At 44.1% G+C, this 25,011-nt stretch overlaps 1 protein-coding gene across 4 annotated transcripts in view; it reads left to right on the top strand.

Annotated features, from left to right (window-relative positions):
* The window catches only part of GLIS3 (GLIS family zinc finger 3), a 179,909-nt gene that overhangs the window by 2,790 nt on the left and 152,108 nt on the right, over nucleotides 1–25,011 (top strand). For all 4 annotated transcript variants that reach the window (XM_081941133.1, XM_081941130.1, XM_081941132.1 and 1 more), the window contains exon 2: nucleotides 15,615–15,669. In XM_081941133.1, coding sequence (XP_081797259.1) covers nucleotides 15,651–15,669 — 19 coding nt within the window. In that variant the 5' untranslated portion in view covers nucleotides 15,615–15,650. The remainder of the gene's footprint in view (nucleotides 1–15,614; nucleotides 15,670–25,011) is intronic.

The raw sequence follows: 25,011 nt of genomic DNA, 5'->3' as shown, positions 1-25,011 counted from the left end.
CTTGTGCTTAACTGGCGATGGTAGAAATTACGTGAGAACTTCCCCGTTCAATATATATGCTTACTACCAAGGTATTTGTTTATGAAGCCCTATAAGTCATTTCTGTGCAAGGACATAGTAGTTATTCCACCTGTTTCCACTATTGTGAGAATTAGAAAAATGATACTTCCTCTCTCTCTCTCCACCAGGAGTGGCACATAAATGTCCACCTCCAGTTTAGTTTAAACTCCTGGAGATTACAATGACACAGTCATGCGTTGTTTGGCATCAGTGTAAGGCATCAGTGTAATAGCTTGACATTGCCTTTTTCCAGGATGTTTTCTAGGTTCCTGATGGTCTCCCATTGAGTAATAATCAGCTCCAGTCTTGCTTAGCTTTTTCAGTAGCAACCAAGATAGACTAAATACCTATTTCTGTTAGAATTTTAATTGTATAGCTAGTTAAAAGTAGTAACTAGCAAAGACAGACAAATGCATTCAGTTCACATTTCTTACTTTGTCAGATATTATACTTAGTTTTTTCTGGATTAGAATGCGTTCTGCGTCACATTTCTGGGGGAAAATTGGGAATCAATGAGATATAGTAGTTAAGAGACTGGGCTAGGAAGGATGGATCCTCCAGCCTTAATTCACCATGAAAACTCATTGGATGACTTTGGACTAGTCAATCTCTCTGGCTCAATCTACCTATTACAGGGTTTGTTTGGAAAACCTTTGGAGAAGACATGAGTCCTCTAAACCATATGAGCTGAAGAAAATGTGTTAAATCTATTAATTAAAACTCTGTACAAAAGTTACATATTTAACTTAATCTATAAACTTATATACATAGTTTTTCCCAATGTCCATTTATTTTACAAGAGTATTCTCTGTAGAACTTGTGCTGTATTTTGTAAAAAAAAATTGGGGGCCTTTTTAAAACTGGAAAATTATACTATTATATTTATGAAGATATTAGTATTAATGCATAGTTTTCTGTATATGTGAATTATGTATGTTCCTCCAGAAGTGAGAATTAAATGAGCATAGTATGGAAAAGGAAGAGAGTTATTTATCTTCACATTTGTTTTGAAAAATGCACAGAAAAGAGTTACTTTTCCTACTAATGTATACATTTAACACAAAATATGCTATTTTCCTGCAAATACATCTGCTGGAAGAAATGGAAGAGAATTTGTAAACATTTTGATGCAGACTTCTTAAAATATCACAATGATAATAAAAAAAAGAATAGGAAAAAAACAGGGCTAAAAAGCGAATTCTGGAAGAAATCAAGTACTGCTTTTAGACAAGGGGTGTCCAATCTTGGCAAGTGTTAAGACTTGTAGACTTCAACTTCCAGAATTCCTCAGCCAGGTCTTAAAGTTGCCAAGGTTGGACACCCATGTTTTAGATCAGGGGTGGCAAACTCAATTTCATTGAGGGTCACATCAAGGCTAGGGTTGACCTTGAGGGAGGGAGTGGGCATGGCTGACTTGATGAGTGTGGTCAATTGGGTGGGTGGTGGCCATTTGGGTGGGCATGGCCAGCTTGATGCCACTCCCCAAACTGCTGACATGTTTCCTCTTTGCATTGGGTAGACCGGGTAGAACTCACACTGGCCTGATCTTTCCTTTTCGCATTGGGTAGGCAGGGCTGAAGCTATGCTGTACTGATCTTTCCTCTTTGCATTAGGTAGACCAGGATGGCCCCGCGGGCCAGATCTGACCACATTGCAGGCAGGATCCGGCCCGCAGGCCTTGAGTTTGACATCCCTGTTTTAGATACTTAACGTTTTTGAATGGGCAAGAGAGTGGAAAATGATATAGGTAGTCCTCGAATTAGAGCCGTTCATTTAGTGACCGTTCAAAGTTACAATAGCACTGAAAAAAGTGACGTGACCATTTTTCATAGTTACAATCTTTGTAGCATTCCCATGATCATGTGATAAAAATTCAGATGCTTGTTTGTTTGTTTGTTTTATTGGATTTATATGCTTGGCAACTGGTTCATACTTATGACCATTGCTGTGTCCCAACATCATGTAGTCATCTTTTGCAACTCTTTAACAAGCAAAGTCAATGGGGAAGCTAGACTCCTTTAACAACCAAGTTACTAACTTATCAACTGCAGTGATTCACTTAACAACTGACAAGAAAGGTTGTAAAAGGGAGCAAAACTCTCTTAATAAATGTCTCACTTAACACAAAGTTTGGGCTCAATTGTGATCGTAAGTTGAGGACTACCTGTACTTCAACTAAAGGATTTCTGCTCTGGTGATTTTAGAAGCCACAGTCATTGATGGGTAGAAATTGTCCATGGTAGTTTTGCTGGTAACTTAATTATATCAAGGAATCTTGTTTATGTTTTCACTATTATTTTGATTGTTCAGTATAATTCCTAATGTACAATTCCTATTGCATTAGTAATTCTAATTACTAATTGATTAACAACAATAGAAAGGCTTAAGTAGATGAAATAACACTATTCACATTAATAAACCAAAATGTGTTGTCACTTATATTTTCCTTTTGTTATAGAGGAATAAGAACATGGAAGTACTGTACTGTAGTGATTTCTTTTACATTAGGACCCTACATACCTGTATAGGAATGCTGAATTCTCTGACTTCAGACCCAAAGCTCAGGGGCTATTGAGCCAACTAAATTGTTTTGATGCTTCTTCTGTATCCAAAGGTTAGCTTCAAAAATTAACTTTGGATCCATTTCTTTATATAATTCTTCTTTTCTTTATTGGATTTTGGAAATAGAAGACAATTTTTTCTGAGAGTTTTGGTTGCCATTTTATGCTGTTTTATTTATCTATTTAGTGCATTTCTATTCTATCCTCCCCAATCCTATAACATTTTCAGAAATCCATTTCCACAATTTAAAGTAAACAAGTATAAAGTAACAGAATGAAGATTAAGCTGAGTTATAGTTTAATAAATCCATCTTGTTTAAAACTTTGTTAAGATTAAGGGTTTCTCTCTACTGTACATAATGAAATTTCGAAGATTACTGTATTTATGTGCAAGAAAATATCTCTGGAACTGAGATAACCTCTCTTGTGGAAAGGTAGGAGGAAGAAGAAAATTATGTTCACTGACTTAATAATTTATTAATAACAAATTTACTGTTGTAAAATAACTAATATATCTATGACCCAGCTGATCTCCTATCCAACAATATACCAACTATCTTTGTACACACAAACCATTCTCACACATAGAAACTTAAACAAAAGTGTAAACCTCCCATCCCCGCCCCTGCTTCCAGCAGACATAGGAGATAGGAAGAAAAATTAGGAAAGAAATAGCTGCAGTGGGCAGGAAATGGAAAGGAAGGTACAAAACCGATGTAGATGAGGTAAATGGAAAAATGAAGTGAAGAAAAATGAATCTAATTAGGCACCTTGAAAAATTAAATTCAGCTGGTGAGAAACTTTTTTAGAGCAGTGACTAATATTCAGATTGATCTTCAAAATAATCCATTTAGCAATGCTGTCTGCAGTCTTTTGTACCTTTGCCCATTTATTGGTTTTCAAAATCTTTTTAATGAATGATTTTCCTTCACCCCCAAAACATATATTTTGAGGGGAAAACCTATGTGCATTTCAAGTAAATATGCTGATATCATTTTTTCTGCTCATCTTTCTTGCAAGTTTTTATAGAAATCAAGTAGAGTGCAATTCTTGTAATTCTGGTCATTGGCTCTACCTTTTCCCGTTTTATGCAGATTAAATTCCATATGTCCAATGTATTCAGTGAATGAGATTTTTGGTAATTGGTTTTACTACCTTATTGTTCTTTACTGTTATGACAATTTTGTTAAACTTTACCTTAAATCTGATTCCCTGTAGCTAAGATTATAGTGTTGTGTCCTGCACTCTTATGCCAACAGGGTCTTTACTGCAGTTTCTGAATAATAGTTTTTTGGGTGCAGGAATAATCCTATAATATTTCCCCTTAATCATTTTTTCTTGAGATGAAATAGGTACTCAGTCTGTCTTCATAATCCTTATTTCCAGTCCTTAATTGCCCTTTTCCACATCTTTACAGTCTCAGAATTTTCCTTATGATGTTGCTGGAATGGGCAAGGTGCCTTGTTACACTGCTGACACATTTCAACCTGTGATCAATTTCACTTCAGAAATCCTTTTTTCCCCATGTTTTATTTGTTTTATTTATATAACATCCAATTTTCATCAAACTGTGTGTGTTCTGGGTACAATTATGCTTAAGTAATAATATTATACATTTTTGTTGTTATAATTCCCCACCATCATAGTAGTAATATAATAATTAATATTCAACATTTGACATCATCTTCTTTAACAACTCTTCCCTTTACCATTTCCTCCAATTGTATCTCCTTTCTAATTTCTATTATTTAGCCATTGATAAAATGTGTCCCATATCAAAAAGTTTTTAGTTTCTTCTTTATCCTTAATAGCAAGTGTTAATCTATCCATTTCTGCACAGTCAGACGCGATCTCATCATCTTTCCATTGTTGTGCAAATGCAATTCTAGTTGCAGTTAAAATATGCAGGATCAAATATGTGGTCTTTTTATCATATGTTTCAGGTAGGATGCCCAACAAAAATATCTCTGGTTTCAAATCTGTATGTTGCTTTATCATTTTTTTCCAGCCATGATTGTATCTTCATCCAATATTTTCTTGCTTTGGGGCATATCCACCACTCATGATAGTATGAACTAGATGCTTGCTTACACTTCCAACTTTTAGCCGATCTTTCTTTAAACATTTTTGCCAATCTTGCCGGTGCAAAGTGCCGTCTATAAAACTTTTTATACAAATTTTCCTTATATGCAGTCGACATCGTCAGTTTAATATTTCTATCCCATAGTTTCTGCCATTTATCTTAGACAAAAATCCTTTTCATGGAGCTCCTCAATCAATCAATCAGAATAGAAGTAGAAGGGACCTGGGAGGTCTTCCAGTCCAATCCATTACTCAAGCAAGAAACCCTATACTATTACAGGCAGGTGGCTGTCCTCCTGTGATGAAGCACCTACAACTTCTGAAGGCAAGCTGTTCCACTGGTTAATTGTGGTCACTCCTTAGTTCTAGGTTGCTTCTCTCCTTCATCAGTTTCTATCCACTGCATCTTGTCCTGTCTTCTGGTACTTTGGAAAATATGTCAACTCCATCTTCTTTGTGGCAGCCCCCCAAATAATACTGGAATACTGCTATCATGTCACTATCCTACACATTTGCGTGTAAGTTTCTCCCTTTCTAAATGAATAACTTTTTAATGGTCTGAGGCACATGTCTTTCTGTTCCTTTTTAATTCCACATTTCTAACCTAGCAAGAACTGTTTAAATGTTTCTCAATTTCAGAGGATTAGCTATTTTAGTTATTTATATTTATATGACATTTGTAACCCCCCCCCCCCAGTCTTGCTCCATTTATAAAAATGTGTAGGAGTACAATATTGAAGTGTGGTGCCCTATTTGATACATTGCTACAGTTCGAGGAATTATTGATGAGCAGACTCTGAATTCTGCTTCTAAGCTAGTGTGGATCTATCTAATAGCCATGCCATTCAGCTTCATACTGAACTAATTCACTAATCAGATTGTGTTTCAGGACTTTATCAAGTATTTTACTGCACTTGCTGCGATATATGGCACAAAAGTCTATGCTATCAAATGTCATATGAAACAGAACTCTTTGTTTTAGCATAAGGGCTACCTTTCTATCTCTTTGAAATCTGTATTAGTCTTGCTAACATATCAGGCCTTTTGAACTGAGTTCTCTGAGTGACCCAAACCCATCACGTAATCTACTGTAATTCTTTGCCTGAGTCATTATAGTGTGTCAGAAGGGAAAGCATCTAAATTGAATTTAGCTGTGAGTAAAAGTGGTAAGCCTGTGGAATTTTTACCTACTCATCAATGCAGACATATCATGATGAATTATCTTAAAATGCGTAATGCTATGGTGCTATCCAACAGGAGAAGGAATACAATTTGGAAAATTATTTTTTTGCTTTTGTGGTTTGGCCTTAGTGTTTAACATAATAATGTGTTGAATACTCAAATGCATCTCTCAAGAAATGTGTAAAAATTGCCTTGTAGTAATGTTGATGGAGTTTGTGATGCTTTACAAATGTGAATAAAGAATTATTACACCAAAGAACATTTTTGGGATATAAATTTTTCTCTCTATAGATATACATGAACATACAAGGAACCTTTGATTCTGCAAAATATTAAGACTTTACTGATTCAGCAAACTGGGGCAGACTAAATTGTGATTCTGCTCTTGATATATGTCAGCTGCAATTGTGTAATTGGTTTTCTTTTTTTCCCAAAAGTGGAGGCTCGGTAGTCCTTTGTTATTGATTCATTTATTTATTTTAAAAGTAGAATATGTAAGATACCTACCGTGTTTCCCCAAAAATACGACATGTCCTAATAATAAGGCCATGCCACATTTTTCTGGTGGGCAAAAATATAAGCCCTCCCCCGCAAATAAGCCCCCTGGACAACCCCCCACCTCTGACCAGGCAGAGCGCCGCTCACCAACCTAGCGGTATCCCAAAGGTGCCAAGCCGCGGGAACCGGGGGGGGGTGCAAAGATGATTGCGTTACTTGGTGCCTTCGGGATACCACTAGGTTGGTAAGCGGCGCTGTGCCCTGCTGAAGAGGGGGGTTGCCGGGCGGCTGCTCTCTTGCGAGCGGGCTCCCAAAGAGCCGGGCACAGCACATGGGTATCGCCAAGCCGTGTGAAGGCCTGTTCGCCGCTGCCCGGCTCTCGCGACTTGGCACCTTCGAAATGCCAGTGAATGGCGCTCTGCAAGGCTGGATAAAGGGGTTGCGTGAGCAGCTGTTCCACTCCCATTTCAAAGGCGCCAAGCCAGGAGCTGGGCGGCGGCGAACAGGCTTGGCCATATCTCTAGGTCAGTGAATGGCACTGTGCCCAGCTGGAAAGGGGGTTTGCTGGGTGGCTGCTCGTGAGCATGGTCGCTTCATGGCTGTTGGGTTGCGCTGCTCTGACAACACAGCCATTCGCCCCTGAGGCTGTGCCCGGCTCTTTGGGAGCCCACTCGCAAGAGAGCAGCCGCCTGGCAACCCCAAAACAATAAACCCTCCCTTCATAATAAGGCCCAAGCCAAATTTTGTGTGTAAAAAGAAAATAAGACCCTCTCTTATTTTCGGGGAAACACGGTAGAATTGTAGCTGTTTTGAACAGCCTATATGCTTTACTAAACAAATTTGACTTTATTGAAATCTACCTTAATAGATTCTTCCACGTCTGAAAGTACAGTTTTCTTGATGTTACCTTTACAGTCCTATACCTTAGGTAGGGCCATTCCTGAGCCTCTTGCTTTCTCCACTATGTCTATCTCTTATCTGAGTGTTCCGTAGGCAGCATCTCTTCTCCCCCTTCTCCCAAGGTCTTTCTTACATACCATTGCAGGTTTCTGGATGTCACTGTCCATGAAACAATGAGCAGGAAAGCACTAAATAATTGGTGTGCACTGAACTACTATCTGAAAACTACATTGCGACCCATCTATTGCATGCAAAAAACCATGTGAGTAAGCCAGAAGGCTATCGGAAGAATGTTCTGTGGGCAGGTGAGACTAAAATAGAACTTTTGGTGTTGATTGGCAAAAGGCAAACACTGTATCCCAGCATAAGAACCTTATCTGTGAAACTTAGTGGTGACTATATCACGGTTTGGGGCTGCTTTGCTGTGTCTGGACCAAGACAGCTTGCCAGTATTGATGGAACTATGAAATCTGAATTGTACCAGCAAATGCTATAGGAAATTATTAGGATATCTGTCCATTAATGGAATATCAAGAGAAAAATGGGTCGTGTAGCAGGACAACGATCCAAAACTCACAAGTTGTATGACTAAAGAATGGTTAAATTAGAAGAATGTTAATGTTTTGGAATGGCTAAGTCAAATTACTGAGCTTAGCCTTATAGAAAGATTGTAGAAGAACCTGAAGAAGGCAGTTCATGTGAGGATGTCCAGCAACATCTCTAAGTTGAAGCTCTTCTGCAGGAATAATATTCTTCCAAGCTGATGTGCAGGAAGGATCAGTTATAGTTGTTGCCCATGGCAGGCATGCCAGTTACTGAAAGCAAAAGTTCACATGTTTTTATCACACTCCAATATATATATATATAGTTTGGATTATTTTCTTCAATAAATTGAGGAACAAATATATATTTTGACTCATTTGTTTAATTGGGTTCTCTTTATTAAATTTTAGGGGTTGTGTTGAGAAAAGATCACATTTTAAGTCGTATTTATGCAGAAATGTTGAAAACTCAAAAGGGTTTGCAAACTTTTTGTAATTTAATTGTAAGTGGAATTATTGGATTCACTTCTAAATTTTGTTGTGATAGCAAATAAATGATTGGAATGAACATAATGTAATGTTGGAAGGAATCTCTCAGAATAATTTGCTGTACTAACTTAAATGGGTATTATGATAATGTTTAAATATTTTGAATGACGTGTCAGCAGTCTTAAATTATGTATGACTTTAAATAGTTTTCAACCCCCCCCCCCCCCGTTAGTCTGCTTTTAATCAACAAATAGATGCATTTTAGAAAAAAAGGCAGGGATGAATAAGTCACACTTTTACACTGCAGTTCACCCTTGATGCCAATATCTGAAGTAAATTTAGAAGTTACTTTTATGGCATCATTATTGAAATTGGTTTTGCTAGCGGGCAGCTGAATTTGAGTAAGCTAAGATTCTGTTGTCTTTCTGAGGCTTAGTAATTAAAAAAAAATGCTACTCATACTGGCTAGAGGTTAGAAGAAATCTTTGATGTCTTCTAGTCCAACCTCCTTCCCAAGGTAGGAGTCCAACCAAATGGATGTCCACTCTTTTCTTGAAAACTTCCAATGAGGTTTGGAGCACCCAGAACTCTGAAAGGTTCCACTGCTTAATACTTTCAGGAAATTCATCCTTACAGGTAGTCTTAGATTTACAATCATTTGTTTAATGACTGTCCAAAGTTACAACGGCCATGGATTTATGACCAGTTTTCACATTGTAGCATCCCCAAAGTTATGTGATCAAACTTTGGGAGCTTGGCAATCAGCATGTATTTATGATGGTTGCAGCATCCCAGGATCCTAGGATTGTCATTCGCTACTTAGGGAGCTTCTGATAAGCAAAGTCAATTGGGGAAGCCAGATTCACTTAATAACTAACTACATGATTCCCTTAATAACCACTGATTCGCCATAGGATCAACGGGAGAATCCAGGATGGGTTACTCTTGTCTACTAGCTCTATTAACTGAGTTGAAATTCTGGTAATGGTCCCCAGTCTTTCAACTCAGTCTTAGCTCATAGGACTTTGAGATCAGTGCTCTGAGTTCTAGAGAATTGTTTGAAAAAAATTTCTTTCCCTGGATAGCATTAGGAAGCTAACTAGACGGTTTAGAGAGACTTTGAGAGCCGCGTAGCATGCTTTCGCTCTTATTGGAGCCAGAGAGGGCTCATTATTACCTCAGCAGCAGCGGCAACTTTTTTGCACACTCAAATAGCATCCACCATTTTAAAGCCGCTGGCAGGTTGCTCAGGGAATCAAAGGCAGTTTTCTGCATCCCCTGGGATTGGATCCAGCTTGCTCCGGAGGCTTAATTAAAGCAGTGTGGCAGTGAAAGCCTGGGAAGCCAGAGCCATGGCTGCAGGAGCAGTGAGGCTCTGCTATTTAAATTGGAACTGGTTTTGTGCCATTTTTCTCGGCATAAGCTGCGTCGAGGCTCCTCAAAAGGCCAGTATAGCTTTGGAGGCGGTGACACCACCCAGGTTATGCATTGAGTCACTGGTCATCTGGGCTGAGTTCATTGATTTCCTTATTGCCGTGGCAGCTGTGAGACGCATAAGCCTGCCTGGAAATTGTGGTGAGGCCTGTTAGATTTGGGGGTCTGGATTTAGTCAGAGGCTTCAGGATTCTGCTTAATTCCATTGCATGATCGAGCCTCCACCACTACCACCTGGATCTCCTTGGGTGGAGATCTACTTCCCTTCCTTGGGCACTTATATCTCGGGCCTGTATCTTCTCTCTGCTAGCAGTTGTGCTTGCTACCATGTTTGTTCCAGATTAGGCTGGTTCCTTAACTTGCAATATGGATGAGAGTGGTGCAGCCTCTGGTCTAGGATGAGGAGACTCATCCCCATTGGACGATGAGACCAATGGCAGGGGTCCTGTCAAGCCCAGGTCAGCTAGCCTAGCAGCAGTTGCCAAGATGAAGGCCAAGGCTAGGGCACATAAGAGGGCATCCAGGGCAGAGAGAAAGCTGCCAAGCAAAGACACAAGGCCTTGGACAAGGAATTCAATTGTGCCAACAAAGGATCGGACTTGCAGAAGCACTCAGATCCTAATCAGTGACAACCTTTCCTCATGTAGATTGGCTGAGAGGTCATTGCAGTCGGGGACTCAAAGACTGCATTACCCCTGGTCACCTGAGGCTCTTAGTGAGCAGAACGAGGCCGAAGGTGTGACTAGGGCTACAGAACACTTGGGCTCTCAAGCTCCAGTTGGGACTCTGACCTCCGGAACGGTGCCTGCCAGAAGTATTCCATATCAATCTCCCTTTCGGAGGGGGAAGTTCTGGGGGAGGGGGAATTTTCAGAGGGGAAAGGAGAATAGCCATCCTTGCTGGCCTGCAAGGGCCTGTTTAATCCCTCTCTATTTAAATCCCTGCTCTCAAAAGCTAGGAACACTGCACGCCTGGGGAAGGAGTTGGTTGCACTGGAGACTAACCAGGGTTCCACTGAACAGGAGGACTTCCTGTTTACTGAGCACACTGCAGAGGCCAATGCTATCCCTATTCCGGGGATGTTCATGGATGTCATAAAAAGACAGTGCACTGCACCAGCTGCCTTCTCTAGACCCAGTGGCTCTGAAAACACAATGTGTTGACACTGATCTTATGAATCTGGTTCAGGTTCCTAAGGTAGCTGCTTCAGTGGCTGCCCTAACTTCATCCTCCATACTTCCATCAGATGCAGTGGATGCTTTGAAGGCTGAGGAGAGAAGGGAGGAGATGGCCTTTCATAGAGCCCATCAGGCTGACTCTTGGGTGATTTGGGCCACCACGTGGCATCCTTTTTCACCAGGGCATCCTTGCACTGGCTCAGATAGCTGCCAAGCTGAATTTCAGTGGAGGATCTCTGCAAGATCAGGGCGGCGGCTGAGTTCACCTCAGATGCATTGTTGAATTCAGCTAACTTTTCAGCTAGGGCTGTTGCCTCTTCGGTGATGGCTCGCTGCATGCTGTGGCTGCGCCATTGGCACATGGACGCCAAGAATAAATGAAAGCTGGCATTCTCTCTCTTTGCGGGAGGGGATCTGTTTGGGGAGTCCCTAGCGCCCTTTTTGTTTGAAACCAGAGATAAGCGTAAGGTGCTACCTTCCCAGGACAGGAGGGTGGACTTCCATGCCACACCGTATTTCTGGTGGTCCCCCTTTTGGCAGGGGGAGACTGGGTCTGGGTTTCCCTGACAGCAGTGGCCCTTTCTTTCAAGATCCAACTATCAACCTGAGAGGTTGGGGTTTGGAGGTAGATGCAGGCAGCAGTTGCAGGGCAGGCGGCCTTTCAAGGCAGTGGCAATAAATCTTACAGACGCAAGAAGTGACTTGGAGATGACTTTCCCCATAGGAGGTCGTCTCTGGTTCTTGTCAGATAAGTAGGAGGAGATCACGATGACACCTAGGTATTAGAGACCATAAGGTCAGGGCTCTCCCTAGAATTTCTTTCTCCCCTCTGAGGTTTATCCTACATTGTCCCACTTCCAGGGACTCAGCAAGAAGGGGTCTCATGGAAATGACAATCCAACATTTGTTGGATATTCAGGCCATTCAACCAGTTCCACCAGAACAGTGGGGGCAGGGTTTCTATTCAATCCTGTTTGTCACCCCAAAGATTTTGGGGGTGGAGAGCAATTCTTAACTTCAAGGGACTCAACAGGCATCTGGTCTACAGAAACTTCAAGATGCATTCCCTTCAGTCCATTCTGGCGGGAATTCGGAATGGGGACCTCTTGACTTCAGTGGACCTGACATAGGCTTACCTCCATATCCCCATACATCCAAGTCACAGACAATTTCTGAGATTTTGCTACACCAGCTGCCATTTCCAGTATGCGGTCCTTTTGTTTGGCTTAGCATTGGCCCCAAGGATGTTCACCAAAATTATGGCATTTCTGGCAGCATATTTTAGAACCTTACCAATTTGAATTCAATGTTACCTGGACGATCTTTTAATTCAGTCATTGTCCTGCCGACCGGCGGAAAGGGACCTGCATACTCAGGTCATATTCAGGTTCTAAGAGGTCATGGTTTCTCTATAAACCTGGACAAATGTCATCTCATTCCCACTACGAGATTGGTGCATTTGAGGAACTCACAGACTGAGTTCTGGACAGGTCTTTCTCTCCCAGGAGCGGCAGGACAGCATCAGGGCATTGACAGCCCAGATTCGGGCAAATAAAGTAGTACCTTTAAGCGCTGCTGTCCCAGCTTTTGGGGAAACTAATCTGCATTTCCTTAGTGCCCTGGGCACGGTTCCATGCTAGGCCCCTCCAGTGGTTTATGATGCCCTACCAGAAGGCAGGGTACAGCACTTTGACGGCGAGAGTGCAGGTAACGCTGAGGGAGCTCCAGTCGTTCCGTTCGTGGGGGTCCAGAGCCATCGGCAGGGGTTGTGTCTTCAAGGAGGTGGACAGGTTGTCTATAATGTCAGATGTCAGCCTTTTCGGCTGGGGGCCCACTTTACAGACCAGGTAGTCCAGGGGCAGTGGACACCGCAGGATATCAACTGACTGGGGGCGAGGGCGGCCCGCCTAGCCTTCAGGGAATTCCAGCAGCAGATATCTAGGCACTATGTCCTTCTGACGGACAATGTGTCAATGAAGACCCACATCAATCACCGGGTGGGGGGGGACTCGGTCAAAGTCCCTCATGACAGAAGCAGAGACATTGTGCTGGTGGGCAGAGACACACCTGCTCTCGATCAGGACAGAGCCATTGCGGGAGTATCCAATGTGCAGGCAGACTGGTTGAGCAGGGCCACTGTCGACCACATGGAGTGACACCTGCATCCCAGTCTATTCGCAGAACTATCAGAGTGGTTCGGCAATCCGATTCTGTATCTCTTTGTCTCACTAGCAAACTCTCATCTTCCCAGGTTCTTCATGAGGTTCCCAGCACTGGGGACGGAAGGACTAGATGCATGATGATGCCTGTGGCCCAGGAGTTTACTATATGCCTTCCCCCCACTGCCCCTTATCCCAGCTTTAGTCAGGGAGGTGTTGGTGGAGAGGGCAGAGGTTTTGTTGGTAGCTCCCCACTGGCCCAGACGACCATGGTTTGCTGATCTTGTCAGCCTGTCAGTCACCAGAACTTGGACAATTCCCCTGGAAAGGGTCCCCCTCGGCCAGGGGCCAATCATCCATCTGGAACCTCAGTGGTTACATTAGACTGTTTGGCGGTTGACCAGAGGCTGCTGAAATGGCTGAAACTCTCTAATAAGGTCATTAGGACGATTCTACTAGGAGCGCGGTCACTACGGCAGCCTGGGCTATGCAGGCTTCTGTGGAGGAGATTTGTTCGGTGGTGACTTGGGACATCTCCGATGTCATTCATCTGCCATTACAGACTGGACACATATTCCACAGCAGAGACGGCTTTCGGCAAGCATGTGTTGCAGCGAGTGCATGAGGATTCAGGAATCCCGGACCAGGATATATCCCGCCCGTAGGACTGCCAAAGCTTTGGTATATTCCAATGGAGAAGGGGCATTGGTTTTACCTGAGACGCCATTTCTCATGCAGATTGATGGGAGAATCCAGATCCACCTGGTTGACACTCTGGTCCAGTTGCCAGGAATGGAGAAGTGTCGACTGGAGTTGGAGTACCAGATTCGCTTTGTTTTCATCGTTCGACTGAGGACCGTTACCAGGGAGTCGTGTCTTCCGAATTCCAACTCAGTCGATAGAGCTAGTAGACAAGAGTAACCCATACTGGACTCCCCCATTGATCTGCATGAGAAAGGGCATCTCAGGTAAGACCAACGGCCCTTCACTTAACCATGGCAAAATAAATATGGTAAATGACTCATTTAACAATTCTCTTGTCTCACTTAGCGATGGAATTTTGGGCTTAATTGTAGTTGAAAGTTGAGGACTAATTGTATTTCGAGGTAAGGCTTCCCTTTGATGAACTTCTCATTGTTTCTAGTCCTACCTTCAGGTGCTATGGATAATAAATCAACACCTTCTTCCATAAGGCAGCCCTTCAAGAATTGAAAGATAGCTATCAAGTCTCACCCTGAGTCTTCTTTTCATTAAACTAAACATCCTAGTTCCTTTAGCTATTCTTAATATTTATCCTCCAGATCCCTTATGTTTTTTATCTCTTTTTTGTGCACTTGTTCTAGGGGCCAAGATGCTGTATTGGTCCCCTGGCTACTTGAAATAAAATGAACCAAAAAACAAATAATTACTTTCAAGTATTCAAATCAACAGATGGACATAAACTCTAAGCAGTACAGGCCTTTGGGCATAATTAAATATTTAAAAGAGTTACAAGGTGTTACTAAATAAATACAAATATATTTTCATCACAATATGGCCTATAGGTTTAAATGTTTTTCAGATGCAATTAAATGAGTCATCAATAAGTATGCTGACATAGAACTGAATCTGTTCAATAAAAATGTTTTTACTGATGATCATTTTGAACAGAAATCTGTTCAATTATAAATGTTCATAGAATTCTTTTCTGAACTTGCAAGTTCAGAAAATTTGCAACTTGCATTTGGAAAAGGAGCAGCTGGCTCCCTCCGTATTGATTTGATAAAAACAAACATAGATATGAATGGGTTGGGCAGGACAATTCTAAAATTATAGCTGAATGGTCCACTGAGGTGGACCAAGGTGGAAGAAATGAATGTGCATTTTTCACATTAATAAAGGCTAATATTAGGTAAGATAGGCATCATACAAGTCAAACGAGCAATAAGAAACTGAAAAATCTCAAAGTTAGGCTATACCACAACGACTGGCATCTATATTTTAGTTTAGTTATTTTGAGAATCTATAAAGTGAATAATTTAACAACTTTAGAGACTTCAAGAGAGATAGTCTGCTGTAGTGATTAAGACACCAGGCTAGATATCAGGAAACTCTGAATTCTAGTCCCACCTTTGGCATAAAACTAGGTGGGTGACCCTAGACTAGTTATTCGCTATCAGCTCTGGAAGGAGGCAGTGGCAAGCCACTTTTGAAAGCTTGTTAAGAAAACTGCAGGGACTTGACCTATTTATATAAACCTGGGGAAGATGTAAGTAGCTAAGCATTTCCTAGGTCTTTATAATCAATGGAGAACAAATTTTAGAAATTGCTAGGATTTTAGTGTGTGTGTGTATTTATGTATGTATGTATGTATGTATGTATGTATGTATGTATGTATGTATATATCTGTGTAGTGTGTGTGTAGATATGTGTATATGAGTGTGTATATATACATATACACACATGCACTACACATACAAACATTTTGTGCAATAAAATTAAAAATGAATGTTTATATCTTTGGTAAATCAAATTGTTATTTTGTTATAGGAAACTGCACATCAGAGGAAATCACTGAAACATCATATGATCTTCACAAATGTTGGTAAGGATGCATTGGATTTCAGCCATGTGTGGGCTTCTGGGAGTTTGTAAGGGTTTGAGTGATCCTCTAGCTAGGATTCTGCCCAGTTCGGTGAACCCCAAATGCCACCCCTGGCTGGCCATGCCCACCCCTCCCACCTTGCCCCTCCTCTCCCAGGAGTCTCCATGCGGCCCGTTGATCAAGTCAGGTAAGTGCAGAGGCTCGGGAAGGGAGGGGAAGCAGGCCTACCAGAGATTCCGGAAGTCCGGAAAGGGGCCTGTTTCCGGCCTCCAGAGTCAGGGGTAGCAGTTTTTTGCCCTCCTGGAGGCTCGAGAAAAGCCCCCAGAGCCTGGGGAGGGTGAAACTCCCCCCCCCCATGATGTAGGATGCTGACTAGGCCACACCCACCATGGCCACGCCCACCCAGCAATGGGGCAGTGAACCCGTTGCTGCAATTTTTGAAGCCCACCCCTGATTTCAACCAATACTATTTTCTTTTTTCAATGTATAGCCATTTCTTGAGCTTTGATTTTCTGTTGTGGGTTCGGATCTTTTTCTGTATGTTTTCTATACTGAAGTGAACTTTTAAATGGGAAACCATTAGGGGAATTATTGACTGTCTTGGAAAGCAGTTGCTAGGGAAATGGGGTATTTATCAGGAGTTCCATAGTATAAGTGGGGTTACGTTATGCGAACAAACAATTGCTAATAAGAATTGCTCTTCCTACTTTCTTGTTTTACTCTGTAAGCAGTGGATACCTGTCATTTGCTTTCTTTCCTGCTGTAACATTATTTTAAAGGAATAATTAAGAAAACAGTTTGAATAATCAAGAGTGTGTTAACACGGGCCAAATAAAATCCTCTGTCATCCGCACCGCACATAAAAAGTACATCTGCCATGTAATCAAAGTGCATTGTTTCTCAATAAAACTCAATGAGCCTGTCAAATATTACACCTTGTTTCCTATGTTAGTACTTTTCTAAGGTATTTTAAAACTACAGAAAATAATCATTTTGATTTGCTATTGATTTATAGTATTATAGAGCCCATAGTTTTGCCAATAGAATAGTCTCTTTGTTTTCATGTTCTTTTTCTTGAGAGCCAGTCACCTGTGTTAGGGCAAGGTATATTCTGTTTTATACTAAAATAAACCCTGGGAATCTAAGAACGTTTAGCTGCATCTGTCCCTGGCTGAAAAACGGTGATTTATGCCGTGACCAGGCCTGAAAGCAAACAATACTGCTTTTAATCAATAAATGTTCCTGCAACTTACAACTTGAACATTGTAAAAGAACAATTTAACATTTATTTCTTTTGGTTAAATAAATTGAACTAAGTCTTGCGGCTTCTCAGAGTTTGCAGCTGTAGGCTGACATTCCTGTTCTTTAAAAAGTATAATAAGTAAGTAACAACAAATATAATATACAACATACAGCCAGTAGATCTTTAAAGTAGGTAGATGAAGCACGTATGAGAAGAGAGGAAGAATGAAAACGTGCATGGGTATGTTTGATTTTGTATACCTCTGTTTATGCTTATTATATAGGTGAGCTCATTTGGTAAATCTTTTCCTTAGTCTTTGAGTATAATTCAGTGATTATCATTCCTTTAATCACTTCAGTCATATAATTGCCAGTCAGCTCTGGAAAAGGCTTAACGTTTCAACACTTCACAGTTAAATTATACTTATCCATATTGCTACTCATTTGTAGAGTAAGCAGCATTATATGAAGAACAGGAAAGAAGTAAGTAATATGTAAAAAAGTAAGACATTACATGATAAAAAGAAAATGAACGAAATATAGTTGAATAGAGGTCCACACTGACATGGTATGCAACGTCTCTCTATTCTTTTTTCCAGTAGAGTGGAGGGAGGGATCACAGAAGGGTTAACACAGCCTGATTGGTCCATTTGACTGAGAGAAAACTTCTTAACCTTCGGCTTCTCCCGTTGGTTCCCAGTTTCCTCTCAGTCAAGGTCCAAGACTCAGGTTTGGTTCCTAGTAAGAGTGTTTTATTGGGTTCTACTAGTCAGTATTAGTGCTATTTGTACTTTGAATTCGGATTTTTTATTTAGATATTTTTTGTAGTGGGTCCGCCTTGCAGGGCTGTTGTTCGGCTGCCCGCAGAAGGCTGGGAAAGTCAGGGGGGGCACTAGCTTCCTCCCCCCTCCTCAGGGATCGCTCCGGACTGGTGCCTGGGGTCTCGGGTGTGCCGGGCGACCCTGCGTCCTTTAAACTTCCTTTCTGTCAGACTCGCAGTGCGCTGGGGCTTTTCAGCGCGAAAGCGACTAATCGGCTTCAGATTCAAACCGCTTGCTTCCCGGGCCGGTTACAGCCCACGGCAGCAGCGCGGAGTCGTTTTTTTGGCTTTGGAGGGCTCCTCATGGCTTAGGAGCCCAGCGGAGATCTGGAGTATTTTTTTTGGAAAGGCGAGCTTGCAAGACGGCCGCTCGCAGGCAATAGCAACTTAAGGGCGAGTTAGGCGGCCATTTTTAGGCGCGCTTTTGCTGGAGCACCGCCCAAAGAAGCCGGCGGCCATTTTGAGTCACGTGTTTGGGGCTTGCAACACGGAGAGGCTGAGAAAAACGTGGCAGTGCGGTTTGCAACTTTGCCGGAGGCCCGGAGCAGGCGATCCTCACCAGCTGAAGGGCCATTGTTACCAAAAATTCGTTCTGGAGCACGTGAGTGGGGATGGCAGATAGAGCAGAGGCACAGCAGGCCGCGCCGGCTCAGGCAGGCGAAGATCAGGCTGAGCCCACTCCCCCAGTTAGGCCTCAGGTTTCTAGGCCTTCGGCTGAGGACAGACCTTCAAGAGCCCTGCAGAGGGATGAGCTCAGGCGATCCAGGGCTATTGAGAAGGTCATTGAAAGAGCTGAGAAGAGACAGGCCAGGGATCCTAGGCCTAGATCCAGATTCCCACGCCAGGTGGCTTCCTGCCCTCCCCCACCTGTAGCCAGGGGGTTCAGCCCTTCCTCTTCCTCTGCTTCACCATGCAGATCTGATAGGAGTCTGGAGCGGGGGGGCCCTCGCTCTCCTTCTGCTTCCCTGGGGACTAGAGAGGCAGATAGGGGGGACCCATTGGAAGGTACCTCTGCAGGTCCCGTTAGGGGTAGGAGATCCAGCAGGACCTATGTGGCACCAGACTATGAGTCAGAAGGTGATGAGGAGGATCTAGAACACCTCCCTGAGAATCTCAAAAGACTTATTTCTGCAGCCATTTCTAGGGGCATTTCTCAAAGAGACAGGCCTTACCACCACAGTCGAGTTACTCCCTTTAGTAGGTCCAGATCTAGGGCTTCTTCCCCTTCCCTCATGAGTGAGGTCTCCTCTAGGGGGGAGGCACGGAGGGATGATTGGGGGTTCTCTGAGGAGGAGGATGCGGCTCCTGAGCCGCCTCGTTCTTCCAACCTTTTCCTCCAGGCCATGTTCAAACCATTGCTTAAGAAGGCTAGGAGGACCACCAAGGTGGGCACGGGGGACCCCACAGTCCCACCGCCCACGGATCCAGACATGGTCATGTTCTCAGCGACGGCCACCAATAAGGAGGAGATTCCTGCTCCTCCTCTTTTCTTAGAGGTGGCTACTAGCCAATGGGCCCGTCCTTCTAACTTTTCCCCCCCAGGCAGCAACGACCGTCGCGCCTACAACATGGAAAAGTCCTTTGTGCAGGCTATTCAGCTTCCGGTTATAGATCAGCCCATAGCAGCTCTAGTCTCCTCTTCCCCGGTGGTCTCGGGGGACGCGGCAGACAAACTTAAGCCAGAGGACAAGAGGGCGGAGCTCACTTTACGTAAAAATTATAAGGCCTCAGCATGGGCAGTGCGGGCGGCGGCTGCCGCCTCGTACTTCAACTGCACAACGGTTATGTGGCTCCGCCAGCTTCAGGATCGCATTCCGATCCAAGATGAGCGCGTACACCAGGATTTGGCTAAAATAATGGCAGCGTGTCAGTATTCGGCTGATGCGACCCTAGACGCTGTTAGATTTGGTTCAAGTGCCTTGGCCACCTCTGTGGCCTCCCGTCGGCTCCTGTGGCTCAGGAACTGGCAGATGGACTATAAGGCCAAGTGGGACCTGGTGGCTGCCCCCTTTGCAGGTCCAAATTTGTTCGGGGCCTCCTTAGACCCGATTTTGGTGGAGAACAAAGATAAGAAGAAGGTTATGCCTACATCCACCAAGAAGGCGGAGTCCCGTAGTCATCCCTATCGCAGACCCCAGTTCAAGTCCTATGACAGGGATCAGGATCAGCGATACCAACCGTACAGGCAGGACAGGTCGTTCAATAGGCAGAACTTTCAGGATCGTTCTAGGTATCAGCCGCAGTCCAAGCGGCCCTTTCGAGGGGGGGGCGGCCGTCCCTTCCGCAGAGGGAAATGACTCGAACCCGAGTCATCCCATCGGAGGCCGCCTGGCACTGTATGCGGATGAGTGGGATCGGATCACATCAGACGGTTGGGTCAGGGCGACCGTTCGCCACGGCCTAAGGTTAGAGTTCCTCTCCAAGCCCCCGAGTTTTTTCAAAGTCTTTTCCCCGGCTCGGGATCCGGAACGCCGTCGTCTCATGGACCTCGCTGTCGCCCATCTTCTAGACATCAGGGCTGTGGAGGTCGTTCCAGAGCCGGAGAGGGGTCTGGGCTACTACTCACAACTGTTCGTGGTCCCAAAATCCTCGGGGGGTTGGAGGGCAATCCTCAACCTGAAACGCCTGAACCGCTACCTAGTATACAGGCGGTTCAAGATGGCGTCCCTAAAATCAATCCTGCAGGGCATTCGGAAGGGGGATTACATGGCCTCAGTAGATTTGACGGAGGCCTATCTCCACGTCCCCATCCTTCAGTCTCACCGGCGTTATCTCAGGTTCTCTCACCGGGGCAGGCATTACCAGTACCGGGCTCTTCCGTTTGGTCTGGCCTCAGCGCCGCGGACGTTCACCAAGGTCCTGGCAGCACTGGCGGCTTACCTACGTTCCATCCCGGTGAGACTTCAGTGCTACTTGGACGACGTCCTCGTTCAGGCGGAGTCCCTTCCCAGAGCCACGTCGGATCTTCGGCTGACGATCCGTTGGCTTCAGGCGTTGGGGTTTTCTGTGAACTTTCCCAAGAGCCACCTGTCCCCATCCAGGCAGATCCTACACTTAGGGACAGTGATAGACTCCGAGTCAGGGAGGGTCCGCCTATCCCCAGACCGCTTGTCCAGCCTACGCCAGCTGGTTTCCTCCGTACGAAAAAGAAGGTCTGTTTCCATCCTGACCTTGTCTCAGCTCCTGGGGAAGATGGTCTCTTGTATAGGGATAGTGCCCTGGGCCCGGCTCCACCTGCGACCTCTCCAGTGGGCCTTGATTCCAGTCCAGAGAAGGATGATGAGCAACTCTTTGCGGCCAGTTCCTCTACCAGTGGAGGTGAGGCTCTCTCTTCAGTGGTGGATGTCCCCAGCGCTGCAACAGGGAGCTTGCTTTTGGGAGCCCGAGAGAGTCACAGTGACGACAGATGCCAGCCTCTTCGGCTGGGGGGCCGTGATGGACTCCGACATGACCCAGGGACGTTGGTCTGCCTCGGATCTCCACCACAACATCAATTGGCTGGAGCTGAAAGCCGCAAGACTTGCCCTTCGGACCTTTCGTCATCATCTGCGGGGCGCCATGTCCTCCTGCTCACGGACAATGTGGCGACAAAGGCCCATGTCAATCGCCAGGGGGGCACCCACTCCCGTTCCCTTTGGCGAGAGGCGCAGTTGGGCTTGTGGGCGGAGAGACACTTAGTATCGATAGTGGCGGAACACATCTCAGGAGTGTCCAATCTTCAGGCGGATTGGCTGAGTCGCACAACCCTGGACGATGGCGAGTGGCAACTGGGCCCGGAGTTGTTTCGGAAGATATGCAGCAGATTCGGCACGCCCCGGGTGGACCTGTTTGCCTCCCCCGACAACGCCCAGCTGCCGCGGTTCTTTACCCGGTTCCAGTCTCCGTCGGCGGAAGGAGCGGATGCTCTCAGGAGCCGGTGGCCCCCGGGCCTTCTTTATGCCTTTCCTCCTCTTCCCCTTGTTCCCCGTACGATAGGGAAGATAGTCACAGAGAGGGCTCTCGTTATCCTGTTAGCCCCGTACTGGCCGAGGAGACCCTGGTTCGCGGACCTGGTCCAGCTGTCGGTAGCAGACCCCTGGAGGATTCCCCCAGAGGAGGTCGTTCTGAGTCAGGGGGCTTTGCATCACCCAGGGCCTCAGTGGCTTCATCTGACCGCCTGGCTCTTGAACGGGGGATCCTGAGGGGGAAGAGACTATCGTCGGGAGTTATAGCCACCTTAGAGGCGTCTAGGAGGCCGTCCACGGTTAGGATTTACAATGCCACGTGGAAGGCGTTTGCGAAGTGGTGTATCCCATTGGGGTTGGATCCCTCTAGGGCTACCGTCCCGAACGTATTGGAGTTCCTCCAGAAGGGGTTAGAAGACGGCTTGTCGCATAATATGCTCCGATGACAAGTGGCGGCTTTGGCCACCATTCTGGGGGGGGGAGGGTTCTCCTACCCTTTCCCGTTCTCCCCTGATTAAGCGTTTTCTTAAGGGGGCGGCTAACATCCGTCCGCCTCCGGTTCATAGATTCTCGACCTGGGACCTTACCCTGGTCCTCAAGGCCCTGACGGGCCCCCCGTTCGAACCGCTCAGGACAGTGCACATGCGCTTTCTCACTCTTAAAGTGGTGTTTTTAGTGGCCATTACATCGGCCAGGCGCATTTCAGAATTGGGAGCCCTTTCTTCTCGCAGTGATTTGTGTATTATCCACCAGGACAGGGTTGTCCTGCGTTTGGATCCTTCGTTTATTCCGAAGGTGAATTCTCAATTCCATAGGGCCCAGGAGGTTGTGCTTCCTAATTTCTGTCCAAATCCTTCCAGGGATCAGGAGTTTGTGTGGCACAGGCTGGATGTCCGCCGCGCCGTCCGCATATACCTGAAGCGGACGGAGGGCGTTAGGAAGACCGAGGCATTGTTCGTCTCTTTTCAGCCGGGCTCGTTAGGACGCAAGGTGTCTTCTTCCACTATTGGAAGATGGATTAGGTTGGCCATAGTTGAGGCCTACGGTGCCTCGGGGAAGGTTCCCCCGTCTGGGATCACTGCCCACTCTACCCGCAGTGCCGCTACCACTGCGGCCTGGACTACCAGGGCACCCTTCGAGGATATTTGCAGAGCGGCCACATGGGCCTCCCCTACACCTTTTATTAGGCATTACCGTTTGGATGCTTATACCTCTGCTGAAGCATCCTTTGGGCGGAGGGTCCTCCAGAGGGTGGTGGCCGATCCTTCACCTGGGACCCAGTCTGCCCTCCCGGGGACGTAGCTTGGGTATGTCCCTTCTGTGACCCCTCCCTCCACTCTACTGGAAAAAGAACGTTGGTCTTACCTGAACGTTTTTTTCGGTTGAGTGGAGGGAGAGGTCACATTCCCGCCCTAGTTAGATAGACAGGGTCCGGGAGGTGTAGGATCGGGGGGCCCCGGGGGGGCTTGCCCTTGTCTGTGTTTGTTGTTGCAGATGCATGCCTCGACATCGCGGAAACTGGGAACCAACGGGAGAAGCCGAAGGTTAAGAAGTTTTCTCTCAGTCAAATGGACCAATCAGGCTGTGTTAACCCTTCTGTGACCCCTCCCTCCACTCAACCGAAAAAAACGTTCAGGTAAGACCAACGTTCTTTCTCTCCATTCAATTCATTCTTGCTTCCAAACAAGCCAATCACTCTAAACATTGCCTTTTGTCCGTATACTCCCAATTTCTTCCTTTTGGAGCATTGTACCATTCCACCCAATCATAATTTTTATTGGTTTTTTCCCTTGCGTTTAATCTATTCACTTTTCCATCTCATATTTGTTTGCATTTGGATTTCTGCATACCCTCTAAATGACTATGTATTTTCATGTATTTCTTTTGTACTGCCTACTGTGACTATGTTTTATTACATTTTCATTTTTGCCTTTAGTCTAGTTGAACGCTGTTGTGTTTATATTTTTATTCATTACATATTTATTTGTTAAAGTTACTTTTCTTGCTTCTCTTATTGTTTTAATTGATGTAAGAGTTGCACTTGTGATGTGGATGGTCATACAAATGTAATAAATAAATAAATAAATAAGTAAATATTAGACTGAGCTAGAATAATTTATTCGTGCAAATAAATAGAGCAGCAGTGCTCAATTTATAAATGTAAAGGCAGAAGGGAATTGTTAATGAAATAAACAAACCAAATTCTGACTTCTCTCAGGCTTAACTAAATCACAATTTCCCACAATCATTGAATAGTAAATAGATGGACACAAAGAGAAGGAATGTTGGCTTCTTCTGTACTTCTAAAAAAGAGTGTCAGCTACTGGTTTTAAACTTGCTGGCATAAGTGAGTCATTAAAGGTTTGTCCATTTTTACGTGCATGCAATGTATGCATATATTGTATGTTAACCAGAGGCAGGACTTTGATTGCCTGGTCTCACACCCATATTTTGGAACCAATAACTATCCGAGCAAATGCCCCCATCTGAGAAATTTGAGCAGCAGAATGAATCATTAAAGGCAATTTGAACAATCTAATTGAACATGCAGATTCAGAAAACTCTGATTTTCAGGAAACACCTACAGAAGAAGATATAATTAAATAAATATTAGACTGTGCAAAAATGGATAGACTAACACTAAAGATAAAAGAAAAAGAAGACAGAATATTTTTGAACTTGGGAGTTGTTTTATCATTGGTTGGATAATAGAGGTAGAAACTAGGAATTAAAAAAAGCATTATTATTATATAAACAAATTGACCCAGACAGTACACTTATTGCATGTAAAGAGAATATATATAATAAATTGGAAAAACAAACTCTGATTTTCTAATTTTCATTTTATTTAGCATCTGCTTAATTCTTTTTCTAATACAGCTTATTCTTACAAATTTAAATACCCATCCATAAAGATAGTCAAGGAAAATAACCTTATGCTAAGCATGATAGTACTCTATAGTTGCAGCTGAGATTTCATGGCTATGTTAATTACAGTTATTGCTGTTAATTACAGTTATTGCTGTATTGCATTCAGGGATGTACACACTGAAAAAATGATTGAGAAGTGCTTCAGGTATCATGTGAATGCCTTTGTGATGTTCGTTAAAGCAGTGTGACTTTAATAATTGATTGCTACTTGACCAGGCTTATAATTCCTTCCCATGATAATTAAAATTAAAATAGATAATGTGGCAACAAAATAATCAATGAAATACAATGTTCATAGCAAGTTATATTAGCGGACTTCTTAAAACAACATCATTTTGCTAGACTCTTGCATAATTCCAAAAAAGTGAGGTTGCTTTCATGAATAGCAGAGAGGCACTACATTTG

Source organism: Natrix helvetica (genome assembly GCF_964273705.1).
Source record: "Natrix helvetica genome assembly, chromosome: 2".
Classification (NCBI taxonomy): domain Eukaryota; kingdom Metazoa; phylum Chordata; class Lepidosauria; order Squamata; family Natricidae; genus Natrix; species Natrix helvetica.
Note: the sequence above shows the minus strand (reverse complement) of the source record. Positions and strands in the feature narration are given on the sequence as shown.